We start from the raw sequence: 24,342 nt of genomic DNA, 5'->3' as shown, positions 1-24,342 counted from the left end.
TCTTAAAGTGACTAAAGATATTATCTTTGAGAAAATTGACCACGACTTTGTGGTCATTAGTGTGTAGGATTGCCTCAATCCACTTCGAAACATAATCAACTGCTAGGAGGATATAAACATTACCACAGGACGATGGAAAGGGGCCTAGAAAATCTATACCCTAAATGTCAAATATGTCCACTCAAGAATGCTATTGAGTGGCATCTCATCCCTCTTAGAAATCTTGCCAACATGTTGGCATCTCTCACAACTCTTACAAACGATGTTGGCATCTTTGTGAAGCGTTGGCCAATAAAAATTGCTTTCGAGAATTTTGGATGCCGCTTTCGAGAATTAAATGGCCATCACCAGTCATGTCATGATAAAAAGAGAGAATACTCCTATGTTCATGTTCGGGGACACAACGACGAATGATTTGGTCCGGACAATACTTAAAAATGTAAGGATCATCCCAAAAATAATGATGAACATGAGAGGAAAACATGTTTTTCTCTACCTTAGTCCAATGATTAGGGATCTCTTTGGTGACAAGGCAGTTTACTATGTCGGCAAACCAAGGTTCATGGGACGAAATGTCTAAGAATTGTTCGTCTGGAAAGAACTCATTTATACAGTTTTCTGACACTGACAATCAGAGGAAAATATATGAACATATCCAACCATACTACACAAGTTTACGTAAAACAAGTTTCATTCTATGTTGAGGTACGAGGAAGAAAGAATGTCTCGGAGCATGCAGATATGAGGGAGAAAGCTCTAAGCTGAAGTGCTGCAAGAGGGTTGTGATGATAACTTTATTGGTAACCATTGCCAATAAAGATCCTGAGTAGAGTATCACTAATGATTGCACGAGGGTCTCAAAGTGACTAAAGATATTATCTTTGAGAAAATTGACCACGACTTTGTGGTCATTAGTGTGTAGGATTGCCTCAATCCACTTTGAAACATAATCAACTGCTAGGAGGATATAAACATTACCAAAGGACGATGGAAAGGGGCCCAGAAAATCTATACCCTAAATGTCAAATATGTCCACTCAAGAATGCTATTGAGTGGCATCTCATCCCTCTTAGAAATCTTTCCAACATGTTGGCATCTCTCATAACTCTTACAAACAATGTTGGCATCTTTGTGAAGCGTTGGCCAATAAAAATTGCTTTCGAGAATTTTGGATGCGGTCTTTTGAAAACTAAAATGACCACCACCAGTCATGTCATGACAAAAAGAGAGAATACTCCTATGTTCATGTTCGGGGACACAACGACGAATGATTTGGTCCGGACAATACTTAAAAAGGTAAGGATCATCCCAAAAATAATGATGGACACGAAAGGAAAACACGTTTTTCTCTACCTTGATCCAATGATTAGGGATATCTTTGGTGACAAGGCAGTTTACTATGTCGACAAACCAAGGTTCGTGGGACGAAATGTCTAAGAGTTGTTCGTCTGGAAAGAACTCAATTATACAGTTATCATCAAATGGAGCATTAGATAATCGTGATAAATGATCTACAACATTCTCGGATCCCTTTTTTGTCCTTAATCTCTACATCAAATTCTTGGGGTAAGAGAATCCAAGATAGCTGATTTTCATCGGCGGCTCTATTCCAGACATAGTATAAGCAGCTAGATACAAATTATTAGCTAGCCTGACTAATAAAATTGTTAAACTCTCTAGATTATAAATTTTGCAGTACAGGTGTGCGTGTAAGTGTATTTTGTAACAAATTGACACGACGCCCATCCCAAGTAACAATAACACTACAAGAAAAGTAAAAAAGTAAGTGTACATTTCTACCATCATATTTGGTTAAAAATTATGGTATACGATTGGAGATAATATGAAGACCGACCACACAAACTGACTGATTTGAATGTCTACTTTTCTTGTAATGTAAAAAGTTTAAGTGTTTAACTAGATATTTAAAATTCGACAATTATCTGAGTTATGTTACATCAGCTGCATTATTAACACTGTAGCTAGTTGCTATAGATAAAATTAAGATGACAATATTAGGTCAAAACAACATATCATCACTCAGCAGATCGACTACTGGTTGTTATCTTTATTACTGAGTAATGAAATTCAAGTATTTCTTCTTGGATGTTCCAGAACTTGATCTGGAAAGCGAAACAGGTGCACAACCTGAACTTATTTATCAACGTTGTCAGTTGTTACATTTCCATACTTGATATCTTCTTTCCGAGTCCAATGTAGAGTTCAGTTTCCACATCCGAATTTTCGGTCTCGGTTGAGGGCGAGTATTCTTTGTCTTCGTTTGATTCTTGTGTTGGTTGAAGTTTACACTAACAAGTTCAAAATGATGATGATCAGGTATACACGTATTGCTTGATTACACTAACTAATACCAAAGTAAAGACATATTTCACTCAAAAGCTTTGAAAAGAAGTTCTAATATCTTAAGGTTATGAGGACTGGTTACTTAACATTGGCATTATCCAATTATCGTATTCCAAAGACCCCAGGCTTGTAAGAAATATATTGAATATACTGAATAAAGCCATTACGGAATTTCAGTGAGTGTTGCAAAGCTGTATGTATTAAGCTTTGTTGAGCTGTTCTGAAACCACAGCTCATTGCTACAGTACACATGACATCTACAGCTCTACATCTGTATCAGTTTGTACATGTTGAACACACAGTACACAGTTCATTAATTCTATTTTTCCAAGGATCAGTTTACGCATACATAGAGACAACCATACAGCTGCATTCTCCAGTTAAAGACTAGAAAGAATCTTCATGTGGTCTTTATTGCTCGAATAATGGTACTCTATATTCCTGAGAAATTTTCCACGTTTATAAAATAATTTTCTTAAATGAGATTAAACCAAAACATTCCACTAGTCTCTGTATACTCATATAGAGGCAATGTCTGCGTATATTTCACTGTCCTCGTATCCTACTTCTCAATCTGGACATATATCCTAGTAATGTCTAATTTTATTTGAAGATAATTATGTACATATTTCGTGTAGTAAGCAATCCAAAGAAAAACATGTACATGTCAAACGACTCAAACTTGATGCCTAATTTGGATATTAAATAGTAAGACATAAGAAGGGAAAGGGAAGTAGATTTACCTTTGCAGATAAGATGGCATTATCTGCTGCCAGGGTCTTCTCCTGCAAATTTATAAAGAAAACCCATAGCATTGAAACCATAATTAGCTAATCAAGCTGACTGCCTTATATTATATTTAATGTCAGTAAATTGAATAGTAAATCAAGAGAAGTTTGTGGAGTTCAAAAACTTTAAAGAAATGAAGCTAGCAATCTAAATATCAGTTTTGCCTTCACTAAGTTTTTACCTTTTCTTTAAGCTGCTCAATTTGTTCATTGTAGACCTGCATCTGGAACACAAAGACCGGCAAAGATAAAGACATTTAGATTCTAGATCATATGAAATGATCAAAATTATTGTTCATGTATTCTAAGCCCTGAAATATGTGTTTTTTAGACTTAAAACCCTAAATGATTTTTTGTTGTCTGAAACGAATGTAGAGAGCTTCTAACACTAATTAATGTGCAAGTTCCTGAGGACCAAAAGGCTTCTTATTGCTCTATCTGTGTTGCCCGCACTCCCTTTACCGAGTGAAATGCTCACGGACAAAATTGTAAAAAATGACAAATATAGGGGTTTGAATTGTGAAGTTCTTATCTTAAGTAGACCATATTTATAGTTAATAATATTTTGTCGATATAAATGATTATTAACCTTTCTATCTCTTATGGTGCATACACTCTTCTCTAATTGTTGTTCAACCTGCTGCAGTTCTTCTAGGGTGCATGACCCCAGACCTTCTCCCAATAGCTTACTGCAATATTGAAAATCCAAGCAAGCTTTAGGGCGAAGTATATTTGATATAAAAGAACTGCTAAAATCATTATGGGGGATAGATAAATTACGAACCGCTTAGCAACTTCAAGAAGCTCTATCTTCTTTGCCAAACATGTTGTTTCAAGCTTCAAATGCTGTCCATAGATAATAAAACAATATTTCAAATAAAAATCTCTAGCAACTTCTAAAGACCAAAATAATAGGATCAAGATTTAGCCATATTTCAGTGATATTCACTACAATATGAGGGATGGTCCACAACAAATGTTAGTTACGATCTATATGCTTTTTCTACTCATATTTACAACCCGGCTCTCGTATGCAATCGTAAAAGGAGGCTGACCTGAATGTCCTGCACGGCAGGTGTCTTGTTAGTGTGAACATCTTTTGTGCACTTCCTATAGCGCTCTATCATGTCATGCATGCTGAAATAGTTAAGAAAATATTTGAATATTAACATACAAATATTCGTAATGGTAACCTTTAGACAATATGTAAGTCAAATGTTTTACAACCGGCCACTTATAAAATACTAATCCTATTAAGTTTTTGTATATTAATCGATACTAATGTTGATAAATTTAGATTTTTATATATAGAGACCGACGTTTACATCTCCACGAAGATCCTTCTAAGACTTGATAATGTGTCAATACTAACGTGTGTGTTTCTAGCTAGCTCATCAACAGCTAGATACCAAAAATATTTAAATTTTGACTCCCTCTTAAAAAATTGCACCTAAATAAACATCATATATAGTAGTATTTTCTTTGATACAAAGAATGCAATTAGCTAAATGAATAAAAAGAAACCTCTGTTTTATTATTAAAACCTAACTGCAGGTATACTTTATAATCACAGAATATATGGTACTTGATTTGAGTACCAAAAAATCAGAATTCAGGCTGCATACACAAATAACATATTAAAATTTAATAATATAGTGTTAAGTTGCTCTAAATATCAAACAATTAAAGATTAATCAATGTTCAAATACGATCAAACATCTATAAACATAATTCACATTTATATTAAGCATGAGGTGGGAATATTTAAAAGCATTTTGGTCAATCAAAAAGGATGCAATTAGTAAAGCACACATAATTTGGTTATAAGAGGACACGGCTTAGACCAAACACAATGGTTGTTCTTCAACATGTGTAATTATTGTAATAATTTAGCACTAAAAATGACGTTTTCATGTTGAAATGACATTTATTTGGATCCATATATAATTCTTAATATAAATAAACTTGTTTCAAATTTAAATTCCTCGATCATCTCAATATTTACCACAAATTATAGTACTGTATCATTTTAATTAGCACTACATGTGACAAATCATTGAATATTTGAATTAAAAAACTTTAGTTTATGTGTTATACTACATTAGCACACCATTGAACATGATCTTATAAGGTTTGTATTTAAATTATTTCTTAGATAATTTTGTGATATCTTTAAAATTCTTTCATAGTTGTGTAGTTATGATAATGGAAGAACACAAAGTTGTTAGAATTTGCAAACTCTCCCGAGACAAAATAAAAAAAAATAACTTGGTTGAATAAAGTTACAGCAATAATAGCTTCCTGAAAATATGGTAGGCTAAGATTAATTGCCTAAGTCAAAGATACATGCATGCAAGGTGTTACAGATGTGGATAAAACGGAAGTATTTTAAACAGAAGTAAACTTAGCATAGAAGGCTTGGTTGTTCAAGAGTAAATAGCATGAAAAATGGTAGGTTGCACAAGTTTAGAAAAGATTGCTTGGATGTATATAGCTGTAACACGGTTTGCAGTGAAATTAAGAAGATTATGCAGTCAATATAGTAGGCTACAATAATAAATATTGTGTGAGGTAAGGCATGATGTAAACCAGGTCTTTGTAGCCTATAAATAAGGATGTTGTTTATGATAATATGTACTGAAGAAAAGTTGATATACACACCTTAGTAAAATTGTACACCACAGTTGTAGCAAAAGAGCTGAAGCTCTAATTTTAGAGTATAAAGGCAGTAGCCTATTTTGAGTCAAAATCGAGTACTCTGTTGCTTGTATTAACATTATAAATATATATTGTTTGTTTGAGTTATACTAAAAATATAAATATATATTTTGCAAACTCATCACGTTTCCAACAAGTGGCATCAGAGCTAAGGTTCCGTTCGTGAAAAATGGCGACGATGGTGCAACCAAATATTTCAAAATTGACGAGTACAAATTACGGGAACTGGATTATTCAAATGAAGGTATTACTCGGTTCCTACGATAATTGGGATATTGTCGAAAGCGGGTATGACGAGACCACAGATGCAGTCGCTGAAGCAGCCCTGTCAAATGCTGAGAAGATGATTTTGAAAGAGACCCGGAAAAAAGATAAAAAGACGTTATATACAATTATTCAAGGAGTTGACGAATCAACCTTTGAAACAATTTCAAATGCAAAAACGGCGAAAGACGCGTCGGAGATTCTGCAGAAATCATTCCAGGGTGTTGAGAAAGTAAAAAAGGTTCAGCACCAAGTACTACGTGGGGAGTTCAAAAATTTGAAGATGAAGAGTTCCGAAAATATTGGTGAATTTGTTACGCGTTTGAAAACAGTGACAAATGAGATGAAAAGAAATGGGGAAAGTCTCGATGATGTTCGGGTCATGGAAAAGTTGCTCTGTTCATTAACAAGAAAATTTGATTATGTTGTTACTTCTATCGAAGAGTCAAAAGACTTGTCCACGATTTCTATTGATGAGCTCATAGGTTCTCTTCAAGCCCACGAGCAGCGAATGAACCAGTATGATGATGTAAGCCATTTGAAAAAAGGTGTTGCAAAGTAAGATATCCATTGGTGACAATTCTGGCAGTAGCAGAGGTGGCTTTAGAGGTGGCTACCGTGGTGGACGAGGACGAGGAAGGCAGTCCTTCAATAGAGGCTAGAATTCTGAAGGATATCAGCCATCTGGTCGTGGTCAAAATTTCAGAGGCCGAGGACGAGGCGGATATCAACAACGAGGTGATAAGTCTCAATATCAGTGCTATAACTGTAATAAATATGGTCATTTCAGTTACGAGTATAGATCACCAAAGGTGGAAGAAAGAAGTCATTTTGCAGCAGCAAAAGAAGACAAAGACGTTGGCACTGCTATGTTCCTCACTTACAAAGAAGACGAGGAAAACAAGAAGAATGTTTGGTATCTTGACTCAGGGGCCAGTAATCACATGACTGGTCACAAGGAATTATTCACGGAGATAGACGACACCATCAGCGGAGAGGTTACTTTTGGTGACTCGTCAAAGATTCCGGTGAAAGGAAAAGGTACTGTCACGATCATGTCAAAGAAAGGTGAAAAGAAATATATAAATGATGTTTATTATATTCCTACATTGAAAAATAATATTATCAGTCTTGGCCAACTTGTGGAGAAAGGATATAATATACAGATGCAGGACAATTCCCTCATTATCAGAAATCAAGCTCGGGAATTGATTGCAAATGTGGAGATGTCAAAGAATCGTTTGTTTACGCTTGATATGCAGAAGAATGTGCAGAAGTGCTTAAAGTCGGTCATTAAAAATGACCCGTCGTTGTGGCATTTGAGATATGGTCATCTTGGATTTTCTGGCCTGAAATTATTATCAAAGACAAAAATGGTGGACGGTTTGCCAGAAATCAACGAACCAGAAAATTTGTGTGAAGCATGTGTAAAGGGGAAACAACACAGACAAAGTTTTCCTGTTGAAAAATCATGGAGAGCCAGGAGGCCATTGGAGATAATTCACACAGATATAGCTGGTCCATTAGATATCCTATCACTTGGAGGTAATAGGTATTACCTAACATTTATTGATGATTTTAGCAGGAAAAGTTGGGTGTATATCATCAAAGAAAAATCAGAGGCTCTTGATAAATTCAAGGAGTTCAAAGCACTGGCGGAAAAACAAAGTGGACATTATTTGAAGACACTCAGATCAGACAGAGGAGGCGAGTATACTTCAAACTTGTTTAGAAGCTTCTGCCGAGCACATGGAATAAATCATCAATTAACAACGGCCTACACTCCTCAACAAAATGGCGTTGCAGAAAGGAAGAATCGCACTATTCTTGATATGGCAAGGAGTATGGTGAAAGAAAAATACTTGCCAAGAACTTTCTGGGCGGAAGCCGTTCAATGTGCAGTTTATTTGTTGAATCGGTGTCCAACAAAAAGTGTCAGAAACAAAACTCCGAATGAAGCATGGAGTGGTAGCAAACCATCAGTTGGACATCTCAGAATTTTTGGGTGTATTGCTTATGCCCATATTCCCGATCAGAAAAGAAAGAAGCTGGATGACAAAGGCGAAAAGTGTATTTTTACCGGATATGACAAAAGAAGCAAGGCGTACAGACTCTACAATCCCCTGACGAAGAAATTAATCATTTCTCGAGATGTTGAGTTCGATGAATCAGATTACTGGAGATGGAGCGAGGATGAAAGAAAAGTTGCTGGTTTATTTTTCAATGGTGATGACGATGACGGTGATAACCAGAACATTGAAGATGACGCCAAGTCCAAATCAACAAACTCCTGTATCGACACCATCCACGGGAGGAAGTTGCAGTTCAGGGGGAGCACCACGAAAGATGCGGAGTTTGGATAATATCTACGAAGTTACAAGTCCGGTACAAACATCTTTTGATTATTCTCTATTTTGTTTAATGGCTGAATGTGATCCAGTTACATTTGAAGAAGCTTCTGAAGAAAGCAAATGGAATAAAGCCATGGACGAAGAAATTGGCGCAATCAAGAAGAATGATACTTGGGAGCTCACAGATCTTCCAGAAGGACACAAAGCAATTGGTGTCAAGTGGGTCTATAAAACTAAGACGAATCAAGATGGAGAAGTGGAGAAATACAAGGCGAGGTTGGTAGCTAAAGGCTACAAGCAGAGATATGGCATTGACTATGACGAGGTATTTGCTCCAGTTGCAAGAGTTCATACCATACGACTTCTGACTGCAATTGCAGCTCAGAATCAGTGGAAGATATTTCAGATGGATGTCAAGTCAGCATTTCTGAATGGTTATCTTGAAGAAGAAGTCTATATTGAGCAGCCTCCCAGATATATTCAGAAAGGCAGATAAAACAAAGTCTACAGACTAAAGAAAGCCTTATATGGTTTGAAATAAGCTCCACGAGCATGGAATACAAGGGTTGATGAATATTTTCAGAGAAATGGTTTTGTAAAGAGTCCATACGAGCATGCCCTCTATACGAAGATAAATTCAGGGGGATATATTATGATCGTGTGCTTGTACGTGGATGACATGATCTTTACAGGATACAACCCTGGTATGTTTGATGATTTTAAGAAAGTTATGACTAACGAATTTGAGATGACAGATATTGGTCAAATGTCATACTTTCTTGGAGTCGAGGTAAAGCAAAGTAAAGACGGGATTTTTATGTCACAGAAAAAATATGTCAAGGAAATTTTAAAGAAGTTCAGAATGGAGGAATGCAAACCAGTGAGCATGCCAGCAGAATCGAGCATAAAGCTCAGAGTTGATTCAACAAGGGAGTCGGTAAATCCGACATTGTTCAAAAGTTTGGTTGGAAGTCTGAGGTACCTAACTTTTACTCATCCAGATATTATGTATGCAGTTGGATTGGTTAGTAGATACATGGAGAAACCGAAGCAAGATCACTTCATGGCAGCTAAAAGAATTTTGAGATACATTAAAGGTACACTTGGTCATGGATTATTTTATTCTCATTCTCAAAATGCAAAATTAGTTGGCTACTCAGATAGTGATTACGGTGGTGACTTGGATGACGGGAAAATCACTTCGGGATATACTTTTCATATCGGTTCCGCGATATTTTCATGGTCATCAAAGAAGCAACAGACGGTTGCTCTCTCAACATGTGAGGCAGAGTATATTGCAGCAGCAGCGTGCGCCTGTCAAGCTATGTGGTTAGGCTATATTTTGGGCGAGTTAAATCTTGTCAAGTAAGAACCGGTTACTATTTTTGTGGACAATAAATCCGCTATTTTACTAGCAAAAAATCCAGTGTCACACAGTCGGAGCAAGCACATCAACATTAAATATCATTTTATTCGCGAACAAGTAAATGATAAAATTGTGGAACTGGTGCACTGCAGGACAGAAGAAAATTTAGCGGATATTTTCACTAAACCGTTGAAACCTGACGTGTTTGGGAAAATGAAAGAAAAACTCAGAATGCAAAGTCGAGTTTGAGGGGGAGTGTTAGAATTTGCAAACTCTCCCGAGATAAAATAAAAAAAAATAACTTGGTTGAATAAAGTTATAGCAATAATAGCTTCCTGAAAATATGGTAGGGTAAGATTAATGACCTAAGTCAAAGATACATGCATGCAAGGTGTTACAGATGTGGATAAAACGGAAGTATTTTAAACTGAAGTAAACTTAGCATAGAAGGTTTGGTTGTTAAAGAGTAAATAGCATGGAAAATAGTAGGCTGCACAAGTTTAGAAAAGGTTGCCTGGATGTATATAGTTGTAACACGGTTTGCAGTGAAATTAAAAAAATTATGCAGTCAATATATTAGGCTACAATAATAAATATTGTGTGAGGTAAGGCATGATGTAAATCAGGTCTTTATAGCCTATAAATAAGGATGTATGTTTCTGATAATATGTATCGAAGAAAAGTTGATATGCACATCTTAGTAAAGTTGTACACCACAGTTGTAGCAAAAGAGCTGAAACTCTAATTTTAGAGTATAAAGGCAGTAGCCTATTTTGAGTCAAAATTCTGTTGTTGCTTGTATTAACATTATAAATATATATTGTTTGTTTGAGTTATACTAAAAATATAAATATATATTTTGCAAACTCATCACGTTTCCAACAAAAGTAAGGAGGTTATTATTGAATTTGGTAACATATTTGAACTCTGGTAGTAGGTTGAAAGTAGTTTAAAGGTTATGATTGTCAAAGATCATGTCGAGTGCCCGCTGGAGCCTTTGTGAAAACCGTAGTCTCTCCATATATGGGTATCTTATACTGAACTACAGACTGATTAACCCATTTTAACATAAAGCTAATGATAAGCTGGAAAAAGCGAGTTCAATGATTTCTAATTAAGGGAGACAACTAAGTGAGTGGCCTCCCCAAACCAACACATACTGCAGGATCCATTGTCGTTGTGTTAGATCATGTTGGAAAAACATGGGTGAAAAAGTGAGGAGAAATAAAAAAATATGATGTGTTGAATATAGACATTGGCAGGAAAGCAGAATTAAAATATAGCTGATGGTGCACTCGTTGAGCTCAAGCAGGAGGTCGACTATTGACGGGTGCGTGCATAATTAATCAAATAAAAAAACATTGAAACGGCCATCACAGAGATGTGAGGGAAAAAGTTGCAAGAAAGAAGAACATCTCACCTGAGAGAAGAGTAAAAATATTAACCAGTGCATATGTATACAGAGAATAATTGATTCATATATATGTAGTAATAACTTTTATTGTCAAATTGATTTCCAGGATCTATAGAAAATGAAGTAAATTAGGCTATTGTGTTCTCAAATTTTAGGATCTTTGTTCCCTATTAGATACAAGTTACACCTAAATACTATTATAAGTTTGAGGTTGGGACAACATTAAAAATCAAGCACTAAAAGTCTAATACTGGAGACTTTTTACTAATATTTTCCTAAATAATAAATCTCAGCACACGAGATAAAGTTTTTGTGTAGTCGTCATTAGTTATATATTGAAGCTATAGGAAAATAACAAATAACAAATAGAAATTTAATTACCTATGTAGCTAAAAGCTACAAGATCACATAATTTCCATAATAATCTATTCTGTATATTAAAAAGACTTGTTGCATGTGGATGCACATATGTGTGCTACTTGCAAACAATTAAAGGACATTGATTTGTTGATGATTGATAATATACATATTAATACAAAATTTATAACAGAAAATATTGTTTTATATAAAACTCATACAACTGGATTCTCAGATAACAAGCATATTGTGATATATACATACCTTGAACTGGCAAATTCAAAAAGCTTGCCTCTGGTAGAGAAGATAATCAAAGCAACCTCAGCATCACAAAGAACAGAAAGCTCAAAAGCTTTCTTTAGCAGTCCGTTTCGCCGTTTCGAGAAGGTCACTTGCCTGCTTGTGGCGTTCTCTATCCTCCTCATCTGTGTCTTTCCCCGGACCATTTTCACCTTCTCTTGCTCCTATTTATAATACCTTTATATAAGCCAAAACCCAACTAATTAAATCTAAACCTCACGATTGCTAAAAAAATAATCAGAAAGCATGAAGAAAGCTTACAGAAGATATGTGATGTATCTATTTATAGATACATCTATGTATGTGTGCTGGAAGTAGTAGAAAGAGAAGAAGGTTTTGGAAAAAACTAGGAAGAATAGGGCTCAAAAGGTAAGGTACAGAAGAGGAGAGAGAGAGAGAGAGAGAGAGAGCGCTATAAATACCAAGAAAACAAACAGTAGCTAGTCCAAGAATGGCTGAAAAAATAGGTATATGATGCACTGATATTGATTGTAACTGGTGCGTTTACCGAATACTTATTGTATTATTATATATAATGTTCTCAGCTGTTCTTAATCATTCACTGTACCCCAACCATCTGTCTACTCCAATTTATAAACTATACACTTTTTTTTCAAGTTCGAATATTTTCTTCAACTATTTTTTTCAATCAAACTCACCAAATAAACCAAATAAAACATAAAAAGATAGTAGAGAATGAACTATATATATCGATTACACTAGTACAGATCGAACCAAGTATATAAATAGGTCAAATATATATGGGATGAAAATCTGAAGCTTGCTAACCTTTAGCTTTTTATGAAAGAAACAAACGTACAACAAAACCAGATTGAAATGGAAGGAGTTGAATGAAAGTGAAACATAAATAAGGAAAGGCAAAGAGAGAAAAAGAGGGGTACTTAATAATTATAAAAAATATCTGAATAGTGTCCGTACGAGAAAAAATATGTGTGTCTAAGGAAGGGATAGTACAATTAATGTAGGCGAGCAGGCCAACTGGACCAAAGGGAGGTCGAAAACGCAGAGGGAGGTTTTTATGATATGTGAATTGGTTGTCAACATTTGTGGGACAGCAAGGGGAAAAAGGACATACATGCATGTATCATGTGGGTTGTGGGTCCTATCTTTGTACCTGAAACCCTAAGTATGAGGTCCTGAGGCTGAGGGGTTGGTTGCTACATGCTTTCCTTAATCTACTTGTTTTCCAGATCACGATTCTAAGTTTTTAACTTGCATGTTAACATCCACTTGTGTGCCAACAATTTACTGCTGTAGTAGTTTTTTGACGGCCTTGCTAACCATGTTTATGTTGTTAAGTATATGTATACCACAACCATATTGTATCTTGTTTTTCCTGTAGGGGATTTTGGATGGTGCCCCTTAACAGAAATGAGAATTAATTAAGTTGTAAATTAAAATCTCCTTCTAAACCTCGACCTGATATAGAGTAAGGCGTTTTCCAGAATTTTGTAGTGTTTTAATTCTTGCCCTCACTGGAGTGAGGGTAATTTTGGTGTGTACATTAAATTGTGGCAATGTTAGGATGATAAGGAGTTTAAACTTGATATAATGTCAAGAAATCAATTGTTTTAAACACCTTTTCCAATATGTTAAATTGATATTTTAATACAGCTAGTATTTAGAGAAATACCATTGGTAAGAACTTATATGAATATTATAAAAGGATTACATATGATCATTTTTATGATTAGTTTCATACCTTATTTTTATTATTAAAGTGAAAATAGTATTAATTTAAAAAAAAAATGCTATATGAAATACAACTGATGATGAGCTCACAGAAGGGAAATGACACCATTTATCAAGCATTGTTTGATATCTGCCCTTGAAGAACGAATCCTAGCCTGGTATGAAAAACAATTGACCAACTCTTTTTATGCAAACAGAACAGTACAATTTCTTTTCATTCATTCACAGACTAAATGGCTCGAAATTTCCAAAAATATATAGGATATACAACTTCTTTACATTCAAAATAATAAAGGCATATACATACACATGTATCAAAGTGGATTTGATTAAAGTAACTCAAAACTTGGTGCAGCTGACACATGCTAGCTAGCACACTGGGCTATAATTTGCAAATATTGCTTCCTTTTATGTGCCTCGACCTAGGTTTCTCCTGTTTCATATCACCCATTCCTAGATGCATACACTAAATTATTACTATGATTTTCAAATTTATCCAATCATTGTTAGCCTTTGTTCCCTTATATGTATCAATTTCATTACATACATAATTTTAAGACAACTACGATCCCTGTATTGGGGATAGATTTCATTTTGATGTTGCTCCGCTCCATTTGGCCTTCACTTTTTTAGTACTTCGACATGCATGTGAATGTAATAATAAAGATGGTTCATTTTCCGAAGTATTTGAAGTATTTGTTTATTTAATTAGTAACTATACATGTAATTTTTTAAAAACTAATTCACACAATATATTGTTAAATGCATCGATATTTCTTCAAAATTCGTAACACTCTGCACATTTCTGACTTTGACCATATATAAGAAAAATAGATGGAAAAATAGAATGAATATTGTAATTATTAACACTGCATATATTTTGACTTTGACGATATATATGAAAAATAGATGAAAAATAAAATGAATATTGTGATTACGGGAGGGATAGGACTTTTCCTTGATCAGTTCATTGTCCATATATCTACATTATTATTACCTTTCTCCCAAGTTTTCAGTCAAGATTATCTTTTTCTTTACAATTAAACTCATGCGAGCTGGCGGATCCTCCGAGAAATCAATACCTAGACAACTTTTTTTTGGTAAAATAAGATTTATAAATCAAATCATTATAAGAAAATAGTATTGATAGGGAATAAATAAATCATGATTACATAATTAGATATTACATTAATTACACATAATTTGGGCTATAAGACTCAATAAAAAGATGTATGACATTCAGACCAAAAAGGTTAAGACATTGATCAGGCCTGATGGACCAGATCAGGCCTGATGGAACAAAGAAGGCCCAAAACCCCGAATATTAATTAATTTCGTAATTAATTAATAAGGGAGAAAAACAGCTATTAAGAGTGGGGATACAAATCCTTGTAGATTGGCCTCCAAGGAACCTCATGGGATAAGGAATCAGCTTCCTACTTCCTAGGACTCCAAAGTCCATTCTAATTCAGAGACTTGCCTACCAAGTCTCCTAACCCAAGTCCAATTTAAGAACTCACAACATCTATATAAGGGGTCTCACCCCCACCAATCAAAATTACATTTTTTGACTTAATCTTTGGCAATCAGCAAGGTACGTAGGCATCTTGTTAAGGCAGATCGAGTCACGAAACACAAGAGCAGTCAAATCGAGCCTCGAAACTAACGTTCCTTAGTAATAAATACAACAGTTATTATACTTTAGTTTTTAATCCATAACATTTGGCGCCGTTTGTGGGAAAACACAACAACAACCATGGCGAGAACACGGAGAACAGTTAGAGCCCTTGAAGGAGGAACACCAACGGGGACAACCCAAGTGATTTCGTCAACCGTGGAGGTACCTCCTCATTCAACTTATGCAGTCGCACAAGGAGAAGCCCAGATAGGGGCAACTGAACATCAGCCACAAGGGACGATTCCCTCGGCTACTCAAGGTACGAATCCCCTGTTAGTGTATACTGAAAATATTTATTTGAAGTATGTACATTTATTTCTGGCCAGTTTATTTGAGAATCATTTGAATGTTTACATGTTGTCTAATATTATATATTGTGAACAATCTAGTATCAAATGGGATACAGAATATTAGATTGTTAAATACAGTTATATAATATAATAAGGTTCACAGCACAGGTGGTGTTGGACAATCCACTGGTATGGCTGTAGTATTATTTAGATTAGTTTATATTGACTAATAAATAATGCTAGTATACTTTGTGTATATTGAACATGATCAAATTTAGAATTGTTTCCTTAATACTGATTAAGAAGGAGAACTAAGATTCTATGTTATTATTAATGCTTAGGTTCTTAATCCAGAAATAGTAATTGACACGTGTATATTATTTACATGCTTTGATTTATATATGAAATAATTCTTTTGAATTATATCATTATATTTTGGGTGATGGAATTATATACATGGTGGATATTATTTATTGAAGGAATCCATGTCCTGATAATATTCGGGTTAATTATGTCCCCTTGAAAGCTCAAAAAGATTTAATTATGTGAAACCCTGCAGGTGGAATTTATTCTGGCATAATTAAATAAAGGTTGAGTGGATGATCAAGGATAAAAGATATTAATTAAATAAATTATCAGTAATTTATTTAATTAATGGACATATGATATTTTAAACATGGGGAATTTAATAAGCAAATAATATTGGAACCAAATTAAATAAATTACGGTATTAGAAAAGGTAGTGCAAATATTAATTCTTTAGTGGATTGAATTAATATTTAATTACATTGGGTTAGGCTCAAGATGTAATTAGAAGGCCCAACCTAATTATCCATGGTCCCTATTGTAGCCTATATATATTCTTATTCTCTTCTTGCTTGGCAATGGTGTGAAAATATATTGTAGCCACCAAGGAGCAAGAAGAGAGGATAACTTGAGAAGACGGAGGCCACACTTCGCTCAAGGAAATTTGGAAATACAATAGAAGAGCGTGGAATCAACCATTAACAAGGTAATCCTCTTTTCGTAATCTTTATCGTAAAACGTAGTAACACCCTAAGTCCGTGGTTCCCAACAATTGGTATCAAGAGCCTGGTAATGGGTTCTACGTTTTATGATATAATGTCCATGTCGTAATTATATATGCGTGTATATAGTGTTTTGCTTGTATTGTTTTTGATACAGGTTGTTAATCTACTATTATGGCCATGTATATTTTAATTATGTGTTTGGATCCCACGTGGTTTAATCGTGGTTAATTTTTATTTTGGTTTCCACGTGGTTTAATCGTGGTTGTAATTTACACGAGGGTTGATCGTGTTAGAATAGATTTTACAAAATTAGTTTTGTATTAGATCTATTTTGTTTGTAATTGTTCCGGGTATTTTGTAATAGTTATGTGCGATCGGAAATCAATTCCGGTAGTTTTTTATTCCGCTGTGCGATTACAAGGGGATGCTGTTGATGTTTGGATCGAACAAAATCAAAACAAAACTCACAGAAAAGCAACAGGCGGCGGCGCGGTGAAAAACAGCAGAAACAAGGGAAGGCGGGACTCCCCTTCTACTGGGCGCGCGCGCTGCGGCCGCTGCGGCAGCTGGGGCTGCTGGGGCCGCTGCGGCAGCTGGGGCTGCTGGGGCTGCTGGGGCTGCTAGGGCTGCTGGGGGCGTCGGGGCGCGCTTGGGGCAGATTTTTTTTGAGAGCTGGATCTTTTTTTCAAGGGCCATAATAGTGGAAAATTTATTTTAATTTTTTCCATTAAATTTTAATTATTGCTTTAATTTATTGATTATGTGTGTCGTTAATTATGTGTGTAATTCTTTTAAAATTGCATGTTTAACTTAATTAGGACGACATGGACATAAATTTTATTTATTGCTTTAATTAAATGTTATATGTTGCTAAAATTATGTGTGTATTTTGAATGCATGATTAGACATAATTATAACATAGGGCCCCATTTAATTTTAAAATTCCTCAATTTTAATAAAAAAAATTCTAAGTGGGAGAGGGAATTAATATGAAATTAAATCTCATGGTCTCCATTATTGGTTGTAGGTAATTTAACATAAAGACGAATATAAATTATATATACGTCACCCATCGTGGCATGTAATTTATGGTGTCTAGAATGTTATAGAAATTACTAGAACAAACTTCTTAAATTAATAAATTTTGAAAGGAATAAATACGGATTTTCTTTATTTCTGATTTGGGGCGATTTTGTCAAAAACGGATTCATCAAACTTGTAAGGCTGTGGATTTTAAGCGAGACCGATGCGACTCCTCCACTACCTGGAAATCAAACCATTGATGAATATTGAATTGAAGTATTCTACTCAAGGCAAAATTACGAATATTGGAAGGTATACACGCCACCCATCGTGGCGTACCAAGTTTCATAGATTTCGAATAATTTAAGATTTGATGATGGTATACACTTAGCTATGAAAAATAATATAGTCCACCCCAACGTGGCATATTGTTTAGTAATAGGACCGAAGTAACATTTAAACAAAATTAGGTGGTATACATGTCACACATCGTGGCGTACCAGAAGCTTATGGTGTTTAGATGTTAGTGCATTAAATTTTAATAATTTAGATCTTAATAATTAATGCACCCTTATTTATGTGATGTGTTTATGCATGATTCTCAGGATAAAATGGGCTTTAATCCACTATTCACCATACTTAAGGATAACAAACTTACTGGACCTAACTATATTGAATGGAAACGAAATTGGGACATTGTGTTGACTGCTGAGGAGTACAAGTTTTGCACTTATGAATCCAAGCCTGAACAGCCTGCTGCTGATGCTCCTGAAGATGAGAAAGAGTATTATAAACGGTGGATTAAGGCTGATGAGATGTCGCGATGTTACATTCTGCCAGCAATGTCGGGTGTTTTGCAGCATCAGCATCAGTCTATGGCCACTGCTTCAGATATGCTCTTTAATCTCAAGGAACTTTTTGGAGATCTGAATAGGGCTGCTAGGCAAGTAATCATGAAGGCTTTAATGAACACTCAGATGGCTGAAGGCACACCTGTAAGGGATCATGTTCTCAAGATGATGTCGCATCTGAATGAGATAGAGATCCTTGGTGCTGAACTTGACGGGGAAACCCAGATTGACATTATCCTTATGAGCTTGTCCAAGAGTTTTGAGCAGTTCCGCTTGAATTACAACATGAACAAGAGGCAGTATAGTCTCGCGGAACTGCTGACAGAACTTCAGGCAGCTGAAAGATTATTTCGGCAGAGTGTTCAAGTGAATGTGGCTGGGAAAGGTTCTTCCTCTAAGCCGAAAGGTATTAAGAAGAAGAAAAAGGCTCAGACACAGAAAGCTGTGAAGGCAGTGGGAGTTCAGGGTGGTGTGAAAAAGCCTAAGGGAAAGTGCTTCAGATGCAAACAGTCAGGTCACTGGAAACAGGATTGTCCTCTTCCTAAGAAGACAAACAATACTGGTATGTCTCTTTCTCTAGTTACAGAAACATTTATAGCGGATATATCTACGAGCACTTGGTGTGTAGATACAGGAGCCACTGATCATGTTTGTAATTCTATGCAGGGGTTCCAACTATCCAGAATGCTTAGAGATAGTGAGATATACGTGTTCATGGGAGATGCTACGAAAGTAGCAGTAGTTGTAGTAGTAGTTATTCATTTATCTTTTGGTTCTGATAGGATTTTGGTTTTGAACAATTGTCTTTATGTACCTTCTTTTAGAAGGAATTTAATTTCGGTTTCTAAACTTGCTTTGGATGGTTATAATGTTTGTTTGGATCGTAATGTTTCTATTATGATGAATAAACGAATTATATGTTCCGGTACATTGCAAGACAATTTGTATATAATTAATCCTAGTCAACCTGCACTGCAACTGCAATTTAGGGAATTGAACAAGACATCTTCTAACTCTACTAAAAGAAAGGAACCTTCTAGTTTGAACCAAACATATCTTTGGCACTTGAGATTAGGTCATATTAACTTGAGGAGGATTCAAAGACTGGTAGTAGACGGGCCTTTAAGCTCATTGGCAGTGGAGCCATTTCCAGTTTGTGAATCCTGCTTGGAAGGTAAAATGACTAATAGGCCTTTGAAGGCAAAAGGGAATAGAGCCAAACAAGTATTAAAATTGGTTCACTCTGATTTATGTGGACCCATGAATATCCAAGCAAGAGGTGGTTATGAATATTTCGTCACTTTCATTGATGATTATTCTAGATATGGGTACGTTTATTTGTTGCGCCGTAAGTCTGAGTGCTTTGATAAGTTCAAAGAGTACAAAGCTAAAACGGAGAAGCGACTTAATAAAAGTATCAAGTCACTACGATCAGATCGTGGTGGCGAATACTTGCTTGGAGAATTTACGGAATATTTATCAGAAAATGGGATAGAATCCCAGTTAACTACACCAGGCACACCCCAGCAGAACGGTGTAGCAGAGAGAAGGAACCAGACTCTTTTAGAGAGTGTTAGATCGATGATGAGTTATTCGGATTTACCCAAGTCGTTTTGGGGACATGCCTTAGAGACAACAGCTTATCTTCTGAACTTAGTACCTTCTAAGTCGGTTCCTAAAACCCCCTTAGAACTGTGGACCGGGGATAAACCGAGTCTAAGACATATTCGAATATGGGGTTGTCCAACACATGTGCTGAACAAGAACGCGACTAAGTTAGAATCTCGTACAGAAGTAAAGTTGTTTGTAGGCTACCCCATGGGAATGAAAGGATATTTATTTTATAGTCCGAAGAATTGGGATGTCATTGTTAGCATCAATGCAAGATTCTTGGAGGAGGACTATATAATGAATCACAAACCCATGAGTAGTGTCGTTTTAGAGGAACTAGTGAGAGGGACAAATAATACCCATGAAGCTGTAATACAAGTAGAACAACCACGACATAATGTACAACCTGTCACTAATACCGCACCAGTGCCTCGTCGTAGTGGGAGGGTTGTTCAACAGCCTGATAGATTCATGTTTTTGGGAGAGTCTTCAGACTTGGTCCCTGGTGAACATTATGATGATCCCCGTACATACGAAGAGGCAATACAAGACAAAGATACAGATCTTTGGCAAAAGGCGATGGAATCTGAGATAGAATCAATATATTCTAATCAGGTCTGGGAGCTCGTGGAACCACCCAAAGGTATAAAACCTATTGGATGTAAGTGGATCTACAAGAAAAAGAGGGGATTAGATAAAAAGGTGAAAGCCTGGAAAGCAAGACTTGTTGCGAAAGGGTATACTCAGAAAGAAGGTATCGATTATGAGGAAACCTTTTCACCGGTAGTCATGCTTAAGTCAATCCGTATTCTTTTATCTATAGCAGCTCATCTCGATTATGAGATTTGGCAAATGGATGTCAAGACAGCTTTTCTAAATGGAAGTCTTGAAGAAACCATCTATATGCAGCAACCAAAAGGATTCATTAAGGAAGGCCAAGAACATCTGGTATGTAAGCTTAAGAGGTCTATTTATGGACTTAAACAAGCTTCTAGAGACTGGAATATTCATTTTGATCAGGCAGTCCAGTCATATGGATTTGATCAAAGTCCAAGCGAATCGTGCGTGTATAAGAGAAGTGAAGGTAATGCAGTGGTTTTTCTAGTACTATATGTAGATGATATTTTACTCATTGAAAACAATGTTGAGATGTTGTCATCAGTAAAGGCATGGTTGTTCAAACAATTTGACATGAAGGACTTAGGTGAAGCGGCATACATCCTTGGGATCAAAGTTATAAGGGATCACAAGAAAAGGATGTTGGCTTTATCTCAAGAGCCCTACATTGATGAAGTATTAGCTCGTTTTAACATGCAGAACTCCAAAAAAGGCTTTTTACCTTTTAAGCATGGAGTTGCTCTATCTAAGAAGCAGTGTCCTTCGACACCTAAGGATATAGAGAGCATGAAAGCAGTTCCTTATGCTTCAGCATGTGGAAGCTTAATGTATGATATGTTATGTACGAGGTCTGACATCTGCTTTGCTGTAGGCATGGTTAGTAGATATCAGTCGAACCCAGGTCAGGAACATTGGAGTGCAGTAAAAACTATACTCAAGTACCTGAGAAGGACTAAGGAGTATATGTTAATTTACAAGGCCTCAGATCTATTTCCTTTGGGATATACTGATTCAGATTTCCAATCAGATAGGGATAAGAGCAAATCAACCTCGGGATATATTTTTACTTTGGGAGGTGGAGCCGTTATATGGAGGAGTGTAAAGCAGAAATGCATTGTAGACTCCACCATGGAGGCCGAGTACGTGCCGGCCTCTGAGGCTACCAAGGAGGCTGTATGGTTCAGGAACTTCCTTTTGGACTTAGATGTGGTACCTAATTTGCCTAGGAGCTTGACGGCGTATTGTGATAACACTGGTGTTGTGGCAAATTCAAAGGAACCGCGAGACTACAAAGCAGCTAAATCTGAACTGATTATAACAGGGCTACAAGTAAAAGGCTTCATCAAAGTCAATCCATTGCCTTTGTTTGAATTCTTTTGCCACAAGCCTGGCCTTATAGGTCTCTACCTGGCCATCTGTTCTAATCATTCTTTTGTATCCCGTATACATAGATTTCATTCCGGATTTCATGGCACTATGCCATTTCTCTGAGTCAACACTACTCATAGCCACATTATAGGTCACAGGGTCATCTTCATCAATGATTGACAACTCATTGTCATTCTCAATGACAAGGCCATAATACCTCTCAGGTTGGAGAGACACTCTCTCTGACCTACGAATGGGCTGTTCCACAGAAGGTTGTTCAGTCAGAACAGGTGTTTCCACTTGATCCGTAGTAGTTTGTGCTTCTTAAACTTCATCAAGTTCAATTTTGCTCCCACTGTTTCCTTCAAGGATAAACTCCTTTTCCAAGAAGGTAGCATGTCTAGAGACAAACACCCGATGATCGGTGTAAAAGTAATACCCTAAAGTCTCTTTAGGATATCCCACAAAACTACATTTTACGGATCGATTTCCAGCTTATCTGGGTCAACTTACTTGACATAAGCTGGACATCCCCAAATCTTAACGTGTTTAAGACTCGGTTTCCTTTCTTTCCATATCTCATATGGAGTTTGAGGAACAGATTTGGAAGGCACCTTATTCAGTAAATATGCTGAGGTTTCCAATGCATAACCCCATAGGAATACTGGAAGATTTGCATAGCTCATCATGGACCGAACTATGTCTAACAAAGTTCGATTTCTCCTTTCAGATACCAATCTGGAGGCGTCCACTGGGAGACTATACCATTTACTTTGAGATAATCCAGAAACTCTCCATTCAAGTATTCACCACCTCGATCTAATCGAAGAATTATAATACTATGTTTGGTTTGTTTCTCCACTTCATACTTATACTCTTTGAAATTTTCAAAGGCTTCAGACTTGTGTTTCATCAAACACATATCCGAATCTAGATCTATTATCCATGAAAGTAATGAAGTATGAAAATCCACCCATGGCTTGCGTAGACATTGGTCCACATACATCTGTGTATACCATTCCTAGCAAATTTGCAGCCCTCTCTCCATGTCTACTAAATGGAGACTGCAGTGCCACAATAGAGTGAGATTTTCATCATCCCTTTTCTTTTATTAGTTTGTTCAATCTGAAGTAAATTATGTCATATTTATACAGACCATTATTTAAAGTACCACATCCATAAAGAATATTATCTCTAAGAATAGAACATTCATTATTCTCAATAATAAATGAAATTCCAGCCAAGTCTAACATGGGAATAATATTCCTCACAATCGAGGGAACAAAATAACAATTATTTAAAACAATAGTCTTGCCCGTAGGCATATGAAAATGAAATAATCCTACATCTTCAGCAGAAACTCTTGCTCCATTTCCCATCAGTAGAATCACCTCCTCTTCTTTAAGAGTCCTACTTCTCCTTAGTCCCTGCAACAAATTGCAGATATGAGAACCACAGGCGGTATCTAATACTCAAGTAGAAATTTGATTTAATGACATATTCACTTCTATAATGAACATACCTGAATCAGAAGCAGTAGTCTCACTACCCTTCTTCTTCTTCAATTCTGCAAGGTATACCTTGCAGTTCCTCTTCCAGTGCCCCACCTTGTTACAGTGAAAGCAAACAACTTTGCTCTTGGGGTCTTCAGCTTTTGGTGGAACCGGCTTTTCTTCACTTACTTTCTTCTTCTTGGAAGGGTTCCTCTTCCTTTTCTTAGGATTGGAACCTTCACCAATTAGAAGAACAGAACTCTTCTTAGGGGAAAATTCGATTCCGTAGTCTTCAACATGTTGTGGAGTTCAGGCAGGCTGACATCCAACTTATTTATGTGAAAGTTCACAACAAACTACGAGAACGAACTCGGAAGCGATTGCAAGACCAAGTCTTAGCTCAGCTCCCCATCCATGGCAAAACCAAGTTGTCCAAGACGTTCAATCAAATTGATCATCTTAAGTACATGGTCATTCACAGATGATCCCTCAGACATCCTACAACCGAATAACTCCTTCGATATCTCATATCGAGCTGTCCTCCCCGCCACATCATACAACTCTTATAGATGCATGAGGATAGTGTGAGCATCCATATGCTCATGTTGCTTATGTAGCTCAATGTTCATGGAAGCTAGCATGATTCATTGAGCAACATTTGCATCATCTATCCACTTACGATACACAACATGTTCATCATTATGCGCATCGCTAGCAAGTTAAGTAGGCTTAGGTGAGTCAATC

General features: G+C 36.2%; 1 protein-coding gene across 4 annotated transcripts; it reads right to left on the bottom strand.

Moving 5' to 3' along the window:
- Positions 1 to 1,910: 1,910 nt before the first annotated feature.
- LOC141689054 (MADS-box protein SOC1-like) lies at positions 1,911 to 12,858 on the bottom strand. Of its 4 annotated transcripts, none has more exons than XM_074493225.1 (8): positions 12,712 to 12,858; positions 11,887 to 12,099; positions 4,208 to 4,289; positions 3,937 to 3,998; positions 3,742 to 3,841; positions 3,335 to 3,376; positions 3,108 to 3,149; positions 1,911 to 2,309 (listed from the first exon to the last, which is right to left on the bottom strand). In XM_074493225.1, the coding sequence occupies exons 2-8, from the start codon at positions 12,066 to 12,068 to the stop codon at positions 2,178 to 2,180; spliced, it is 642 nt and encodes a 213-aa protein (XP_074349326.1). In that variant the 5' UTR covers positions 12,069 to 12,099; positions 12,712 to 12,858; the 3' UTR covers positions 1,911 to 2,177. The 4 variants fall into 4 exon arrangements, with proteins under 4 accessions (XP_074349326.1, XP_074349328.1, XP_074349327.1 ...); XM_074493227.1 differs by having other exon boundaries at positions 11,887 to 12,086; positions 12,712 to 12,786; XM_074493226.1 differs by lacking the exon at positions 12,712 to 12,858 and adding an exon at positions 12,184 to 12,588 and having other exon boundaries at positions 11,887 to 12,086.
- Positions 12,859 to 24,342: the final 11,484 nt, after the last annotated feature.

This window comes from Apium graveolens, chromosome 10 (assembly GCF_009905375.1).
Source record: "Apium graveolens cultivar Ventura chromosome 10, ASM990537v1, whole genome shotgun sequence".
In the NCBI taxonomy this organism is placed as follows: domain Eukaryota; kingdom Viridiplantae; phylum Streptophyta; class Magnoliopsida; order Apiales; family Apiaceae; genus Apium; species Apium graveolens.
Note: the sequence above shows the minus strand (reverse complement) of the source record. Positions and strands in the feature narration are given on the sequence as shown.

Bases quoted from the DNA above. Each gene is read 5' to 3' on its own strand.
- LOC141689054 (XM_074493225.1), bottom strand. From the start codon at position 12,068: ATGGTCCGGGGAAAGACACAGATGAGGAGGATAGAGAACGCCACAAGC. The intron at 3,999-4,207 runs GTCAGCCTCCTT...ATCTATGGACAG, and splicing joins CTGCCGTGCAGGACATTCAG to CATTTGAAGCTTGAAACAAC. The intron at 3,842-3,936 runs GTTCGTAATTTA...TCAATATTGCAG, and splicing joins CTTCTTGAAGTTGCTAAGCG to TAAGCTATTGGGAGAAGGTC.